Source organism: Achroia grisella, unplaced genomic scaffold (genome assembly GCF_030625045.1).
Source record: "Achroia grisella isolate CSIRO2021 unplaced genomic scaffold, CSIRO_AGI_Agris_v1 utg515, whole genome shotgun sequence".
NCBI lineage: Eukaryota > Metazoa > Arthropoda > Insecta > Lepidoptera > Pyralidae > Achroia > Achroia grisella.
The window spans coordinates 1,192,965-1,209,687 of record NW_026712908.1 but is presented as its reverse complement, the minus strand read 5'-3'; the positions used below and the strand labels follow the sequence as shown (position 1 = coordinate 1,209,687).

Genomic DNA, 16,723 nt, shown 5'->3' with positions numbered 1-16,723 from the left:
TCTTTCTTCTTTATAATATTAGTATAGATGGCGGAGTATAAAATATTAATAGCTATAGATGGTGTGATGGTTTGCCATATATTTTTAATTATTATGACTATTTAATATTATATTATTTATAATAACATATTTTTAACTACAGAAATGGCTAGTTCTGAAGATAAGTGAAACGTACCAAAATTATTAGGCTTGTGAATTCAAGTTCTATGTAAACAAAAATAAAAAAAAAAATATGTAAACAAGGAAACATTTTCGTTATTTCCCTAATAATGACGTCCTTTATGGTCTAACGGTTTAACACACCGCCTTACTTCCGATGGTCGTGGGTTCGATTCCTCGCACGGCACATTTCATTTGTATTCACGCATATGATTGTTTGTATCGGTCTGGGAGTTTTCTATGTATATTATGTGCTTAGCTTGGGACTACATCGTGTTGTGTGAATTGTCCTGAGATATTGTTATGTTAATTTTTAATTACTTAAATAACATTATTCGATTTATAATTATGTTGTACTAACATATAGTTAGATAATATGCACATTTATGGATGGCTGTATCATTGTAAAGGTATGCGGACTCTGGTACCTGTTCAGATTGAAAATAGGTGCTAAAAAAACGTCGACTTAACATTCTTTCGCACGGGCATACCAGTTACCATCTCTCCTAAAGTATTCTAGTCTTTAGTTTTCTTGTAGTCTCTTATGTTTTTTTTTGTTTTTGTAACAGGTTTTGTTGAGATTTCGTTATATAAATATCTACTTTTGGTATCATTAAAATGATATGAGATCTAAACAAAGACTTGTTGCATACAAACGAACTTTAGTTACTTAGGTAGGTCTGTACAATTGTGTGTGTGTGTGGTAATCAAAGTCTAACTGAAAATATTTATTAACTAACCCATTTTTCGGTTATTTATTTTTGCAATTATGTAGGTATATATAGCAATTATTATAAATGAACAACTGTTGGGATATAGCAAAATATTTATTGAGTAATAATTACATTTTGGCCGGAACCCTAGCGTACGAATTCGACGCAATTATTATTGATAGTTCATGTTTAATATATTTAAATACTTATATACATAGAGTATTGACCTACATCTCAGAATAACAGTATACCTACAAATAACAGGTAAAGTGTTTATATATATATATATATGTAGATGTAGATTTATTACAATGATATAACGCACAGATACATAAGATTACTAACATCACTTTAAAAAAAATGTATCTTAATAATCTTCTTAGATATACTTTATAATAGGCCCCTATTTTTCTATGTATTTTAGAATTTTACATGAATATCTTTGTAATAGTTGAATTTCAACTGTAAAAGGTCTGTTGTGATTTGAGCAGAGTTAGTTTTCTCTCTGTGTGGTGTACCTTAAGTAGTCTAAAATCAACATACTGATTCCACCATAATACCTTCAATAAAATTTGTCTTAAATCTAAATAGTCCTCACAGCTATAAAACATGGCGCTAACATTTTTTATAGTATTTTAATCCAGATATTACATCATGAAGCAGACAACCAAATTGTATATATAACATTTAAAGAGCAGTTACAGGTTATAGAGGAATCGTAGTCTTCTGGAATGACCAACATCATGTTTGCCATTTCACTTAAGAAAAAATCTTTTATCATTGTATTCATCATCTGCTTTTTCTTATCCCATTTATTTGGGATCGGCGTAATATGTTTTTTCTCTTCCCTTCATCCTATTCGCAGTCATCTCGTTATGTACCTTTCCGAAAAAGTGTTGGATGGACTGTGTGAAAGATGATATGGTAATAAAGGGAATAAATTAGGCCGACCTTCCTCTGCCCTTAAAACCATCCACAATCATATGTTAGACCTTTCTTAAATCTATTTTATTGTTATATTATTGGCACATAAATATTATATATAGTATAGTAAATATATATGAATTTCTTACAGTGTACCTACGTGTGTTTTTTATAACAGACAAACATTTTAGGTACCTGTGGTAATTAATTAATAACGTACATTATTTAATTATAATTAGCCACTAAGTACCCAGCTACTCGGTTTACTTGTTCCAACTGGTGTGTTTGTTTGTGCAGACCTATTGTTCTATTTACGATATACTAAACTTGTTTACCTTGCCCTTCATATCTTCACAATGATACAGATTACGCTAGGAGACATAATTTTCGAGTTCGTTTTGCATATTAGGTCGTTTTACTTCGTATGTAAATTTTATATTATAATTAATATTTTATTACCATTTTATATTAATAGAATATTATAAAAATTATGCGTGTCTTTTTAATTATAATTTAATTAAAAAGACACGCATAATTTTTATAATCCATATAAATTTAGATGGCTGGGAATTATTAAAGAGGCAAGTGTAATATTATTTTTTTCAATACAAGTAACAGAGTCGTTACTTGTATTGAAAAAAATAATATTATAATAATAATAACCCTGCATAATTGTCAAAGCGCCGTCTAGTTCCAAACTAAGTAGAGCTTGTGTTATGGGTACTAGACAACTTATGCAATTTATTAAATACATTTTAAATTAATACGTAATATACATACATAGAAAAAATCCAGAGCTATACTTGGATAGGAATTGGGAAGGAACTGGCTTCTGTCATACGGCTAATGCTAGTTCAGAAGCCAGGACTACTGCACACACACTACACAGAAATACTGAAAGGATTGATATTATCTTGAAAGTGTACCTATTGTATAAATAATATTGTAACGATCCTTCTGAATTAAATAAAGATTATTATTATTATTATTTCTTTACATATATATAATATATCTCCCTTTGATGGGGTAATAAGGTAATTTTTACCCGCAATGATAAGGCTATCATTGCGGGTAAAAATTACCAAACAACAGTATAAATGATGAATTATGACGATGGAGAATTATTATACAAACAATAATACTCATGAATACAAATGGTGGGAAAAGGAATTTGTCTGCATCAGGTTAAAAAAAACCGATATAATAAAATCATTCGCGTATACATATAATAAAATCTTGCACTACATTATATTGCTACAGAGAGTCACATGGGCTGTATTTTATTTTCAATCCAATTAAAGATGTCTATCTAGTTGTTAAAATGCCTTATCTGAAGCCGTCCTGACTGACTAGTATATAGATCTTCTTTAGATATTATAAAACAAAGTCGCTGCTGTCTGTACAATTCCATCTTTACTCAACGGATTTTAATGCAGCTATCAGGAATAGATGGAGTGATTCAAAAGTATGATGTGTAAGTATAATATATCTACAGAAAAGCCGATAAATTTAAAGATTTATAAAGCATCCGTGAGAAGTCGGATCGGGTCGTATTAATATTTAATATATTACAAATCCTCCTTTAAGTCGGTAGAAAATCTCTACGTGATATTCATCACTTACAGATATGGAGTATATGTAGATATGCTTTGTCTACATAAATACCATACCTTGCGTGACATTCCTGTAATATGTAAGTGTTGACGTGTGCGTAAAGTAATATTTATAACGAATAAACTAATGTCGTAATATGTATGAATGAGAAGTACTTGAATTTGCCTTAAGTGCTCAAACGGTTAGGCCCACCGCATTACTTACGACTGGCAACACAAACATTTTTCACAAGTATGTTTGTTTGTATTAGTCTTTGTTTTTTCTATGTATATCATGTATGTATTTAATTATTTCTATCAGTTGCGCAGTCTCCTTAACACAAGCGTGCTTAGCTTAGGACTAGGTGGCGCTCTGAATTGTTCAGGATTATTATTATTATATATTTCTTTAATTTGGCAAATCGTATAATATACATATAAAAATAGTTCTATATTTTTAGTAGGTACATGTATATATTTATAATCTCAGGTTAGCAGCCAGGAAGCATCATTTGTATCATGTACCATAATTTTACCCCAATTTTTTTTATACTTGACACTGGTGATATTAAAAATTTGGTGACTGTAGTATAATGTATTATATTGTTAAATCTATTATATAAAATCGCATAACCATGTAAGAAAACTTCTCTGAAACGGTTTAGCCGACTCTTATACAATTTTTTTTTCTTTATATAAACCTGAGAATAGGAAGTAAAGTATTTTTCTTACCTCTAACTAGGGTGGTCCATATCAAAACGTTTATCAGTTTTTTAATGAAGAAAAATATTTCCGTTAAAATTAATAATATAAAAACCTAAATTGAGTTAATATTAGCTATTTTAAATTAATACTGTTATTTTATTAAATTAATTTTTATTATTTTATTTTAATGCACAGGAATATACCGAATATACTATGTAGGTACTGATTTCACGCTTCCCTATTGATAAGTTAATATTATTCTTGTTGTAGATGTAATAAAAATATAAGAATCAATATAATGCTCATGATTTCTATATTTGAACACACTTATAATATTAAATTCTATTGTATAATTCATTAACTGGTTTTCGCAGTAAAAGTCGACCAAGGATTTTTTAAGTGCCCGCATAAAATTCTTGTGATTGCAAAATGTCTTTAGATGTAGCGTGTAGACTAAAGTTTTATACCCCAAAAGATTTTGCAAAACTGGATTTACCAGTTCGGCTGTCGTTGTGGATTCAACCTAGTCGTATTTGTTTTATTTGAACGATCCTTTCGAGATATGTACAACTAGCTTATACACGCAACTTTGTCTGCGTCCCATAAGAAACAGAGAGAGAGATTGTGGCGTAGGCAATCTATAATACAATTCTAAAGGAGCTCGATCTTTTTTTGTTTTACTTCGAATCTCTAATAATATATGGATATCTAATAATAAAATATTTTTTCAAGTCAAACACATGAGATTAACTAACAACTCTTGAGCTTTGTAATATTAGAGAACATAATAGATTTATAAATTCCGAATTTTAGACAAAATTTAAAATTTTGTATATGCAATGCAATTAGTATCTATGTACTTAAAAGCTCTACTTAATATTGAACTATTGGTATGAGACACCGTTCAACGAATATTTGAGAGGCTACGCAATATAACTGGGTAAACAGAGCCGACTGTGCTAAGCTAATTTGGAAAATACGGGTTTCTTTTTCTCCAGTTGCAGTTGATTCCGAATCATATTTATGGTCCAGTAGTCATAGCTTATTAACGTAACAAGTATAAAAATGGCTACTTTGATAAATATAATATAGTAATAATAATATTTCAGGACAATTCACACAGCTCCAACTAGTCCCAAGCTAAGCAGAGCTTGTATTATAGGTACTAGACAACTGATATAAATACATGGATACATTTTTTTTTGTAAATAAATACATAATATACATAGAAAAACCCAGACCGATACAAACAATCATACTCATGAATACAAATGTTTGTACCGTGCGAGGAATCGAACCCACGACCATCGGATAGTAAAGCGGTGTGCTAAACCACTAGACCACCGAGGCTGTCATATATGGGTTTTGTTTTGGTTTCTATTTAAAAGTAGTAGTCGTTTCGACTAATATACTGCTAAATTAGTTTATTATGATTGATAATGATACCGCAGCGAACACTGGCAGAGTATCAGTGAACGTTACAACGGGTGATGATGAAATTAAGTCACTTGACCTGCAGGAATGACTTCGCTAAGAATTAAACAGGATATTTTCCGAGTTCCATATTGATGTTAATCTGACAAAGTGCTTGCCAGTAATTGACCACTTCATAATATAATAATCTCTTCAATATGCAGTTTCTGCAGATACCACAAAGTTTATAAATAATCTGTGGTTGCCACGCCTTATGTTTATACTTTCTTTAGGCGTATCAAATTCAGTGAATAACGTAGTTTTCGGGCTTTGAAGTAGCCGAAGGCTAATCATGATATGCTCGGAAAAAGACCTAATACAAGGTGGCAATTTAATAACAACAATGTTTGGCGATTTATGCATAAATCTGATTACTCAGCGATAATAAACATTATTAATTGTACGATAAATACACTAGGATTTATTTACACGCATTGTTTGATTACGCATTGCTTATTTTTACCGCATTGTTTTACATCCTTAAATGCGGAATACTGTAGATTATAATCGCATACTTCCTTACGTAAAAAATCACAATGCGAATTTGTTTATTCAACTACATGTAGTAGTATCATATTATGTTTGTTGATGTATTAATTCCTCACATGTGGCAAATTTATTTCAAATGAAGACAATGATGGTAATAATTTCTTGTCCGTCTATTAAATCTTTTATTTATTGCGTATGTTATTTTTAAATATATTTCTTTACTCGGAAATAGGAATAAAGTCAGATAAAACTTCAAAACGAATCAACCACGATTTGAACGAAGTCTGTTTTTGGATCATCCTAAAAGCCTTTAATACATTTATTAAAAGTGCATAAAAAAATCTGCGTCAAACGTAATACCTCCTTTTGACAGTTGGTTAAAAACGACAAAGTCCACCCACAGCCAGCCATGTTACAAAATTAAGAGACCGATGACCATTGGGTGGTAACGTGTTACGAACACCGCCAGACGTCAGCCAGCCTGTGTCGCTCGGATAACTGGTTTGGCGACCTTTCTGTTGCACAGCAAACGGACCCGTAACTTCACATCGGTCACTTATTCTGCTTACAATTTGATATATACCTTTAATGATTTAATCGTACCGAATCTAATGCGGCACAAAAGTTATTAAACTACAGTTAGATTTTACATAATGGTAGTTACTATCTGGACATTCTCAGTAATCTCTTAAAGGTTTAAGAACTTGTGTTAATACTATAGATCAAAATTGATTTAAAATGGAACATTTCTAATTTTCTTCCCGACATTCAATTCTTTTTTTGAAAATTATTTAAATTTTGTTCTTCATTCATAAATTCGTATCTAATTAAACTTGATTTAATATTACAGGAAAAATGTTATTATACATATACAAGCTTTGTATTTTGATTTAAATTCTGTTCACCAATTGTGGTTACTCTCTTAGAAATGGATTCATTGTACTTAGTCATTTTCTTTTTTCCTGTTTATGCGAGTGATTACTTACACGTCTGTATTTCACAGTTTGTCATCAAATATGATGCATTAAATTAAATTACCTGTGGGGTACAGTCCCTATAATGTAGATACATGGCTGTACCTTCGTCTCTTACTTATTTAAAATTAAAAACATAATATGATCACAGCTCTAATCCTACATGTTGTAGTCTGAGATATTATTATTATGTTTTTTTTCTCAAATTTTAAAGAATATTTTATGCCTAACTACGTAACCCCTGGTACTTCTAAGGACAGTTGTATTAAGGGATGACAATGGAATGTTGCATTCGCCTGAGCTAACGGTATACGCTGGCGGAGCACCAGGGGAGGACGATGAGTATGAGGTCAGGTCAGTTAGCCCATCGGGGCAAATTCACTAAGAATTTAAAATGATATTTTCCAGTAACCTCGTGGAAGTGAACCTGACATAACGTAATACATAGCTAGCTATGAGGTTATTAGTCCATATTATTAACAATCCCCTTCCCGCCCTCTAGAGCCGCCCTCTTATCATATTATTTTTATTAATATTTGGTTATAATACTATTGGTTATCTTGCCATTAAAACTAAATGCCACGAATATTTTATTGATTCGTGGGTTAAGAAAATAAGTATAGCCATCTATTTGAGGCCTCATCTTGTTAACTAATATGTCTTTTGCCTAGTTTACACAGACCAATCTTTATCACCATTACAAAATCTGCGGTTAGATATATTAATAACAAACAAAAATCTCAATAAGGTTTACAAAATATGCCGTGAGAAATTTACGGAATAAACTTTTGTCTAAAGACACAGCCACAATTATGTAAGTTCTTTCTATGTCATGTAGACATAAAAGCTTCTTTGTAATATACAATATTGATCTGTATCTCGCTCGAGATAAGATTTACGGTTAAATAAACTATACTTGCTATTGAAAAGGTCTACGTGAGTCGACTAAAAGCTAAGTCTGCGGCCGCAATGTGACCTATTATTGGCATACATATAAACAAGTCTTACGTCTTTCATACACATGTATTCGCAGTACAAACGCTATGAAATTTATGTATATATTTTCCTTATCTTTCTTTAGGTACTTTCTTAATTTTTACATAGTATAAAACAAAATCGCCGCCGCGGTCTGTTGATTTATATCTTTTAAATTACGTAACGGATTTGAATGTGGTTTTCAACAATAGATAGAGTAATCAAAGGAAGGTTTATATGTATAAATAGTACATGCGTGTTATAGTATAGAACACGTAGATAAATTCAAAGATGTGTAATGCATCCGTCCGAAGCAGTCACGGGTCACGAGTTAGAAATAAAATATTGTATTTTTTTAAATATGGGTTTGATATTTTATTTTTTATGTACGAGTAGTATTTCTTCCTTTGTCTACTTTAGAAACCTATAACTAATTAGACAACATTAAAGAATATTTGCTTAGATAATAAAGAAAAGCTAGAAATGAGACCTTTTCTTTTCCAGACTTCTAGAAATGTATAAACTTAGTTGAAATAGGAATTTAGAGCTACGAACTCAGTGAAAACGTCGACTTGCGTGAGCTTTTACAAATAAGGAGTGTAAGTAGAAAACTGGTCACAGGTGAGAGCCCATACATTTATGTTAATTATCACTTATTACTTGCTATTGTAAATGTTTCCAAGAAGTAATTAGGAGAGAAGGAATTACACTTCATTTAGTAATGTTTTAATAAAAAATATTTACTTAGTGAGTAATATTTTTAGGATATTATAACTGTTTAGGTACACGGAACGAAATAAATGAATTATGATATTGGTTAACATTATTTATTAGGGTTAAAAAAACGTTTTTAATTATGTTCATATTATTTATAATTGTAGATATTTTTATGTTTGTTAAAGAATCATATAAAGTAAAAGTTTGTATAGTACTTCTTTACGTACGTATACTACGTATACATACCTACATTACACTAAATTATAACAATAAAATAATGGATATACTTACCGCTACAAGCAACCTGTGTTAGTCATGTCGCCTCATAAACAAATCACCATATAACAATTTGATATTATTTCATAGAAATCCATATTATTTAATGTATTCTCATATTTATTATAAGAACGTACGTACTGTATAGATTTACAGCGAATAACGAGACATGTGATAGTTAATAATCTAGAAAACGTTCTGGAATTACGTCTTTGTGTAGCTATATATGATGTTGAATAATTGTATTTAGTAAAGTCAACACAAATAGACATGAGCAATAGACGAATCAATCTGATATAAGAAAATCGTACTATTGTTGTTAATTTGTTTTTTCTAATGACAGCGTGTAAGTTATGCTGTATGTTATAACATAATAAATAAAATTATAGATTACTACAAGAACGATACCAAATAGGGACAGGTCGTCAATACTTATATAATAAATGTATTTAGATAGCAAGGTGCAAAACAGCGAAACTTAAAAGTCACAGAAGAATATAAAGAAATATTTATTAAGGCACAGATCGGCGACTAAATGAACTGAATATTTATTTATTTAAAACATTATTGATTTTGTTCATTACAATTTTCTTATATATATGTATATATATTCAGTTATATATCTTTATTTTGCAAAGTAATTTGCGTAAGCTTTATAAAATTTATTTTAAAATCTCGTACTTATCTTATCCTTACTACGCGGATAATAACTACTCTACGAAGGGCGTCTTGATATAAAGATTGACCTAATTTTGAGGTGCGGTCTTTAAAATATTTCAACTAACACTATTGCCAACTTAATTTAAAAAATAACATATGACAACAGTTACATTTGAATGCAACATTATTGCAATTGCGCTCAAGTTTAATATTACAAAAAACTGCACCGCAAAGCTGACGAACGCACCTCCGGTTGGGAATTCCTCGAAGGCTTTGGTGGTACTTTCATGTGATTCATAATATTCACACGTAAAACTATAGCCATTCGAGCGCTGTTCTTTAGGTACAGTTTTTTACGAGGAATTATGCCACTGACTCCTTTGCATTTTAAGCGGGCTTCGTCCGACGGCGCAGACGCAGCTTGTTTGATTTGCGGTTTTAACTCTGGGTTAATGCTTTAAACAGGATTTTGACTGGTTTCTACCGGTATGCGGCATGATATATTTTTATACTCTGTAATGTTATGGCGGCGATGGGATGTGCATTGACCACTTCCTTGATAATTATAGGATTTTATAGAAGAAAAATGTACTTCATGTTTATGAGATGATGTAATAACAGAGAACACGAGACTGTCATGTAATATTTATATACAATGATATTAATAAAACACCGGTTCTCAAACGTTTTGCAAATTGTGTTAGCAATTCTACAATGTCCATTTTGTATGTTATGCATGCATACCAAATGGATTTACGTATACTGCGAAATGACCTCGCCTTGCCAGAGGATGTATAAAATAAATTATGTGTGTAAATTATTCCGATAATAATGAAACTTTATTTTAATATTAAAAATTTTGCAAACAACATTGTTGTCATTGCAGTTAGTTACAGACTCTTTTTGAAGTTTCTCTTTTTATTTAGCAAACATTGATTCGTTTACTCCTTTTCTACTAATTCTTCTGCTACAATTCTATTTGATTTCCCTTATTTCAAATACTATAACTAAGTTATTTCTTCAATTTTCAGTGGATAGGCCTCGCCATTACCTTAAATTAGCAAATATTTTTATAATATTTGCGGAAAGTGTGACTAATTTTCTGAAACGCTACCCAACCTAGTAAATATGAATCCTTTTATGGACTTCATATTCAAGGTTGTCTTTACTTACCTAAATGGAGTAAGCATTTGTTCGAGATAAGTATTACTTGAACAATAATTGTCTTGAAGTGGTGTAATCATTTAATTTAACCAAGTCTTTTCAAGTTAATCCAGAAACCAACGTATTGGTATACAAGATGCATCTTGTATATTCTGTATAAAGGATTATTGTGCAGTAATAGTCTTCAGATATATTTTGGACGGATATAGATACCTCATGCCTGGGCATTTTTAACAACTACGAGTGTCTATTAATTTCGTCGGATTTAAGGCCGTTTCCAGTATAGCTAAGGTTTTCCGGTGGAGCACCATAGTCAGGTGCAACAATATAACACGTAATATCTGCTAGACCTATGCAATACCATAGTGTACGTAATTAAAATGTACGAGTGTCTATTGTCTCTATGTATCGTCGTATTTCATACGAATGTTATAAAGAGGAAAGATTTGTATGTCTATAACGAATAAACTCAAAAAGTACTGAAACCATTTACAAATTGTTTCACCATCAGAATACTACATTATCCCTGAGACTAAACTATAATATATAGACGTAAAAAATTAACCATCCGTGCGAATCCGACCGGGCTGGTAGTACAGTATAAAAATAATTAGGTTTGTCTTTAGTTACTTTATCTGTAACAAATAATATTTTTGAGAGCCTTTACTAATTTTAGAAGACTGTGTCATCTTTGGATTGTAGCTAACGCGAGCTCTGCACTAAAACAATCAGTTTTATTCATGACTATGCCTGTATGTACTGAGCAGGGTGTTTTCTATGTATTTCTACTATACAACTGTTACGATACGATAATCTTGAAAAAAGAACCTAATAAATAACCTAAATTCTAAAAGAGGAGCCTTTTAGAATTTTATTTAATTTTTTATTCAATTATTTTGTTTGTGCGAGTTGCAGGTACACATGGTGGCAATAATTTTTTAACATTTACCGCCTACACTGCACATAAGATCTAGTATCCTCAAAAGCTAGATGGCACTATTAAGTATTTTTTATACATAAAGTATATTTATACTTAAATACCTCTTTTTCTTGTTTCAGGAAACTAGGTTTGGAGTTGGTCCCACGAAGGGGCGCCACCGCAGTGGATCCGGAAGAAATGAGCCTTGTTCAGCTGTACAGTGTGCATTTGGAAAGTTCAGAGAGAGCAGCAGCGGTTAGTAATTCATTTTTCATGTAACTGAAATGGCTAACAAGCTGACAGGCTGTTCTATAAGAAGCAGTACCATGAACAGAACCACGGACATCACGTTATCATGTGATATCCTTGATACAACTCATGGGTTGCGATTCCAGAGAACTAAGATGTTATGACCACGATATCCTGTAAATTGCCTTGTCTGCAGTCTACAACCGAAAGACAACTTACCAAGCAAGCTGTTTGGCAGCTGTAATAGGTATCCACGCAGACGGCTGATTACAGTTTATATCTCTTAATTATTATGTGCTTCTTTTATTTATTATGGGCCTGAAATTTAAGAATACTAAAAATGTTTGTACTTAGTTTAAATACTTATGCACTGAAATCCTATGGACCTTATCCACCGCCCGTACGTCACTGTACTGTAGTTTATATTATATGCTATAGTTTGTATTTTAGATTTTAATAACCTACTGATTTGAAATATATATGCCAATGTAGAAGTTCATTAGAGGAACATTATATGAAAAATGTTTACGAGTAAATATTAATAATGAAAAAACTGATTCCTATTGATTTCAAAAAGAATCATCAAATTTCGTTCGTTCATACTGTAATAACAAAAACACATGTATATTAAGAGTTAATGTAATTTCATGTTAGTAATTTAATTATTGATTATTGTCTAAATAGAATAAATTATTATTCTATGGTAATACATTCCAACGATTATCTTTTGTTATATAACTGTTTTAAGTAACAAAATAAGGTCATGTTTACTATAACTATATGACGTTATACTATAAAAAATACATGGAAGCCATACATGACTTTGTCTATCTATAGTAAACAAAAGGCACCAGACGTATTGCATCCGTCGTGACAGGTTTCTCTCAAGCACGAGTGACATAGTTGCCTTATATGTTCTTGCTATCTATAAACCATTATCAGAGATTCATTATATAAATAACTTGTGACCCGCCTGTGGGTATTGGAGTACGGTTTATGTACGTGTGTATTGTTTTTTATTACCTATATTAATGTTGGGATTTTTGGTCTAATCATATATATAAATTTTTGGGAACATCAGGCGGGCGTAATTCCTAGCCCTGTTGGAATGTAACATGAAAACTTACGCTTCGGTACAGAGGGGCGTGTGCACTTTAAATATACTGTCTGGACCGAAACTACTCTGTTATAAACTCAATAAACGAAACAAAAAATGCCCTATCTGAGTTTAGTGGTTAATTTTTCTAATAAGGTGAATATGTATTAATGTTTTTATCTGTCTGTATATTTATTTACAGTGGCGTGGTACACTCCGTCGCGCAGGCGGTTCAGGTAGCAGCTTTAACTCCGGAACACTCACAAATGGCTGCACAAATTCTAGTACCGGGGTTCAATCTTACAATCTACTGTGCAGCATGCGGGATTTTGGACATACAGCGGGTGGAGATGAAGCAGAATTACTCTTATGGTTGCACGATGCGAGAAAAGCACAACCTTTATCTGAGAGGTTCAGGGTCAGGATAGCGAGAGACGGGTTCTCGAATTATGTGGACAGGCTTCACGCTAATAGTACCTTATTTGCTGTAAGTATGATTTTTAGTTAATTCTTTCCCTTAATAGGTCGGCAATCGGTCACCTAGTGTTACGGGTGCAGGACAGCGGTAATCACTTACCATCAGGTGTGCCGCAAGCACAATTGCCCTCTATGCTAAACTCTGTATACTAAAAATCACAATGGTGTCTGAACCAAACTCGATACAGTGCTGTTCACATAGGTTTCAATATCGTGTATATACATAAATATAAATTACAAAAATTAAAGTCAATGTCCAATGTATATTCAAATGTTGTTTCCCTAAAAACCAATTCACAATTACCTAAAAATGGCCGAAATTAAATTATTTAATTTTTGTAGTTATATAGAAATTGTGTGGGTGTTTATTTAAAAAGCATTAACACAAAATTAATGTTGTCAAAATAGCTTATTTTTCACTAAAATAAAAATTAACTGGTGTTCATATGCGGCAAAATGTTGGTAGATTCATACTGTATCAGGCAAGCCGCAAGGTCGTTAGCCCCAATGCTTTAAAAAAATTACATATATAATGGCGACGCTTAGCACTTACCATTAGGTGGTCTGTCAGTTTGTTTCCCATTCCAATTACAGATTTAGGCGTTTTAGTAAAATTCGAATATCGTTGAAAGGTTCCCACACATCAGTGCCGTGGCCGTATTATGCTGAGTGAGTTTATTTTCTACTGGACACTGCGCCACGCCTTGCAAAACAACAATATTGCTATACTCGCTTTGTTTTATGTGTTTATGTCTTAAATGATGTACTGTGTTACATTTTATGTTCTAGTGTGCAAACTATAGGATTTTATTACGTTTTGTACATGTGTATGCCAACACAATGTGTTTTTGATGATAACTAATTTGATTTTGATGCCACTGTCACAATTACATTTGTTTTGAAAGTCTATAAATGTTTTTAACTTTAAGATATCTATAGCATCACTGCATATTATAATATTTAATGTCATAAAATATTTTCTGAAGAAATTATATGATTATATTACCAATGTGAAAAAATAAATGTATATCGAATTTCGTTCATTTACTTATGCTCACAGCTCTGTACGCTCTCAGAAACAGTTGATCTGATTTCAATTTAGAATCCTAATGCATTATAGCTACTTTCCTGTTTTTTAGGTATTGATATCATTTTTACTATCTATCTTTTGAGAAACCATGAAACTTGATTGAATTTGTGTTAATTGAGTTAAATATTTTTTCATTATTTACGCACAACTAGTAATAATATATAAAAGTTGTAAGGACAAAGCTTTTACTTAGAGATTTTTCTTAAAAATTAATTAGGGACCAATGACTACACAATCACCATTTTTTATATTTTAACTCTAGTTGTTATTTTATACTGAATAAATTATTTATGTTTTTATTAGCTGTATCTGCTTAAAAATAATGACGGGTTTTATCAGAATCATGAGATACACCTTGATCTCTCCGTAGTACAGAGTCAATTAGAACAGAACGTCTTTGTTAAGTGAAGTGATGATGTCCATAAATGAGTAGCAGTATATAAATGAACTTCATTAGAACCACCGCTATCGTGCAATTAAACTAGTTGTCGAATGTTTACTTAATATCAACTGTATAAGGTTGATATTAGGTAACCATACAAACTGGTAGCTATTTAAGAAGTTGACTTGTATCATAATACTGAGCATTTAATGAAACAAGTCCAATATACAATTTTTATTGCTGTAAGTATGAAGTAGCAGTCCGTTAAATAATTAAATATATTCACAAAGGTTACACTGATAGAACATGTTTTCTTCTAACCTGAATTATTGTGTCCTCGTATATATAAATTTATTCATTTTTACGCTTCTTATTAATAATGAAATGCACTTTGTGAATAGTCCTGAGGATATTCATCAGGATTATTGACATAGCGCCATCTAGTTTCAAGTTGATCTGAGCTTGTATTATGGCTACTAGACAATAATATAAATACATACATATTTTTTTTGTAAATACACACATAAAAAATGAAGTAGAATTTCCAGTTTAATAAGTTATATATTAAAAAAAATATGTTAATGTTCAAATTACTAACGCTTGGTAATAATGATAATTAAATTTGTTCAAAACATTCAATGATTCTATACTCTCACTGAAAACTTACAGTCATATGAAACTGGAATTTAAAATTCAAGTTATTAATATATTGTCATGAGAATGAAGTGGCAAAAGAAACTACACAATTGCAATAACGCAGACATCACAGAATATCGCGCTCATAATACATCTGATACGTTGGTATTTCTAAGGACAAAGGTATAAACGACTTACGTAAACTGTAATTTCTTACATCGTGATTTCCTTTAGAGTTTTGAATCTATTCGATATTATTTCATTATTAATAAGTGTATATATTTTACTTTACTATTTTTTAGGATCTCTCAACAACAGATCTCTCCCGGGAGCTATGGCTGGTGGCGTGGGTGATACGAGTGGGGCGATGGTCAGGCGCTGGCAGCATCAGTGGCGGCACAGGCGAGAGGAAAGGACCCATCGCCAGAAGGCCTCTGGGTGCTGGTGTATTGTCCCTAACAGAATTCCTCAGACAACCCGGTCAGCAACCCACTGAAAAAGAGTATACGTTTAAGGTAATTAATATATTTTCATAGTTGCTATTAATATATTTATACAGTATATTATATACTAGTCTAATATTTTTTTATTTTTTATAATATTTTAATATTTTTTTCTTAATATTTAATTGAGTTTCTTTCAATATAGATCATATACTGAACTGGACAACAGGGAAAAAATGTAATATAAGAAATTTGACGTTCCTAAGCGGCTAAAATGTCCTATATGAATAAATTATTTTTTAACTTGAATTTACAGTAATTTCATTAATCGACTCATGTCCTGTTCAAAAAGTAGGTACAATGCTACATACTATATGCGTATAGTATGTAAGGTAAGGTGAACGACTAGGAAAAACCCTTATTAATGTATTTCTCTAAATTCTAGAGGTTCATTATCTAATCAATTGACGTAGTAGAACAATGAATGATTCAGTTTTTAAATACTATAGGATGCATGCACACACATGAGATGTAAAATACAGCGCGTTTGTTGTGCTTTTCATACGGGTTTGGTAATTCATTAATTACTGTCTTGTTGTAGAAAGAAGAG

The 16,723-nt window shown here is 31.4% G+C and overlaps 2 protein-coding genes across 2 annotated transcripts in view; both read left to right on the top strand.

Moving 5' to 3' along the window:
* Positions 1–16,723, top strand: part of LOC131846990 (transcription elongation factor 1 homolog) — a 380,500-nt gene that overhangs the window by 63,016 nt on the left and 300,761 nt on the right. The window lies entirely within an intron of this gene.
* The window catches only part of LOC131846981 (dedicator of cytokinesis protein 3), a 69,467-nt gene that overhangs the window by 28,156 nt on the left and 24,588 nt on the right, over positions 1–16,723 (top strand). Inside the window, exons 5-7 of the mRNA XM_059196407.1 lie at positions 11,881–11,995; positions 13,288–13,572; positions 15,973–16,185. Coding sequence (XP_059052390.1) covers positions 11,881–11,995; positions 13,288–13,572; positions 15,973–16,185 — 613 coding nt within the window. The remainder of the gene's footprint in view (positions 1–11,880; positions 11,996–13,287; positions 13,573–15,972; positions 16,186–16,723) is intronic.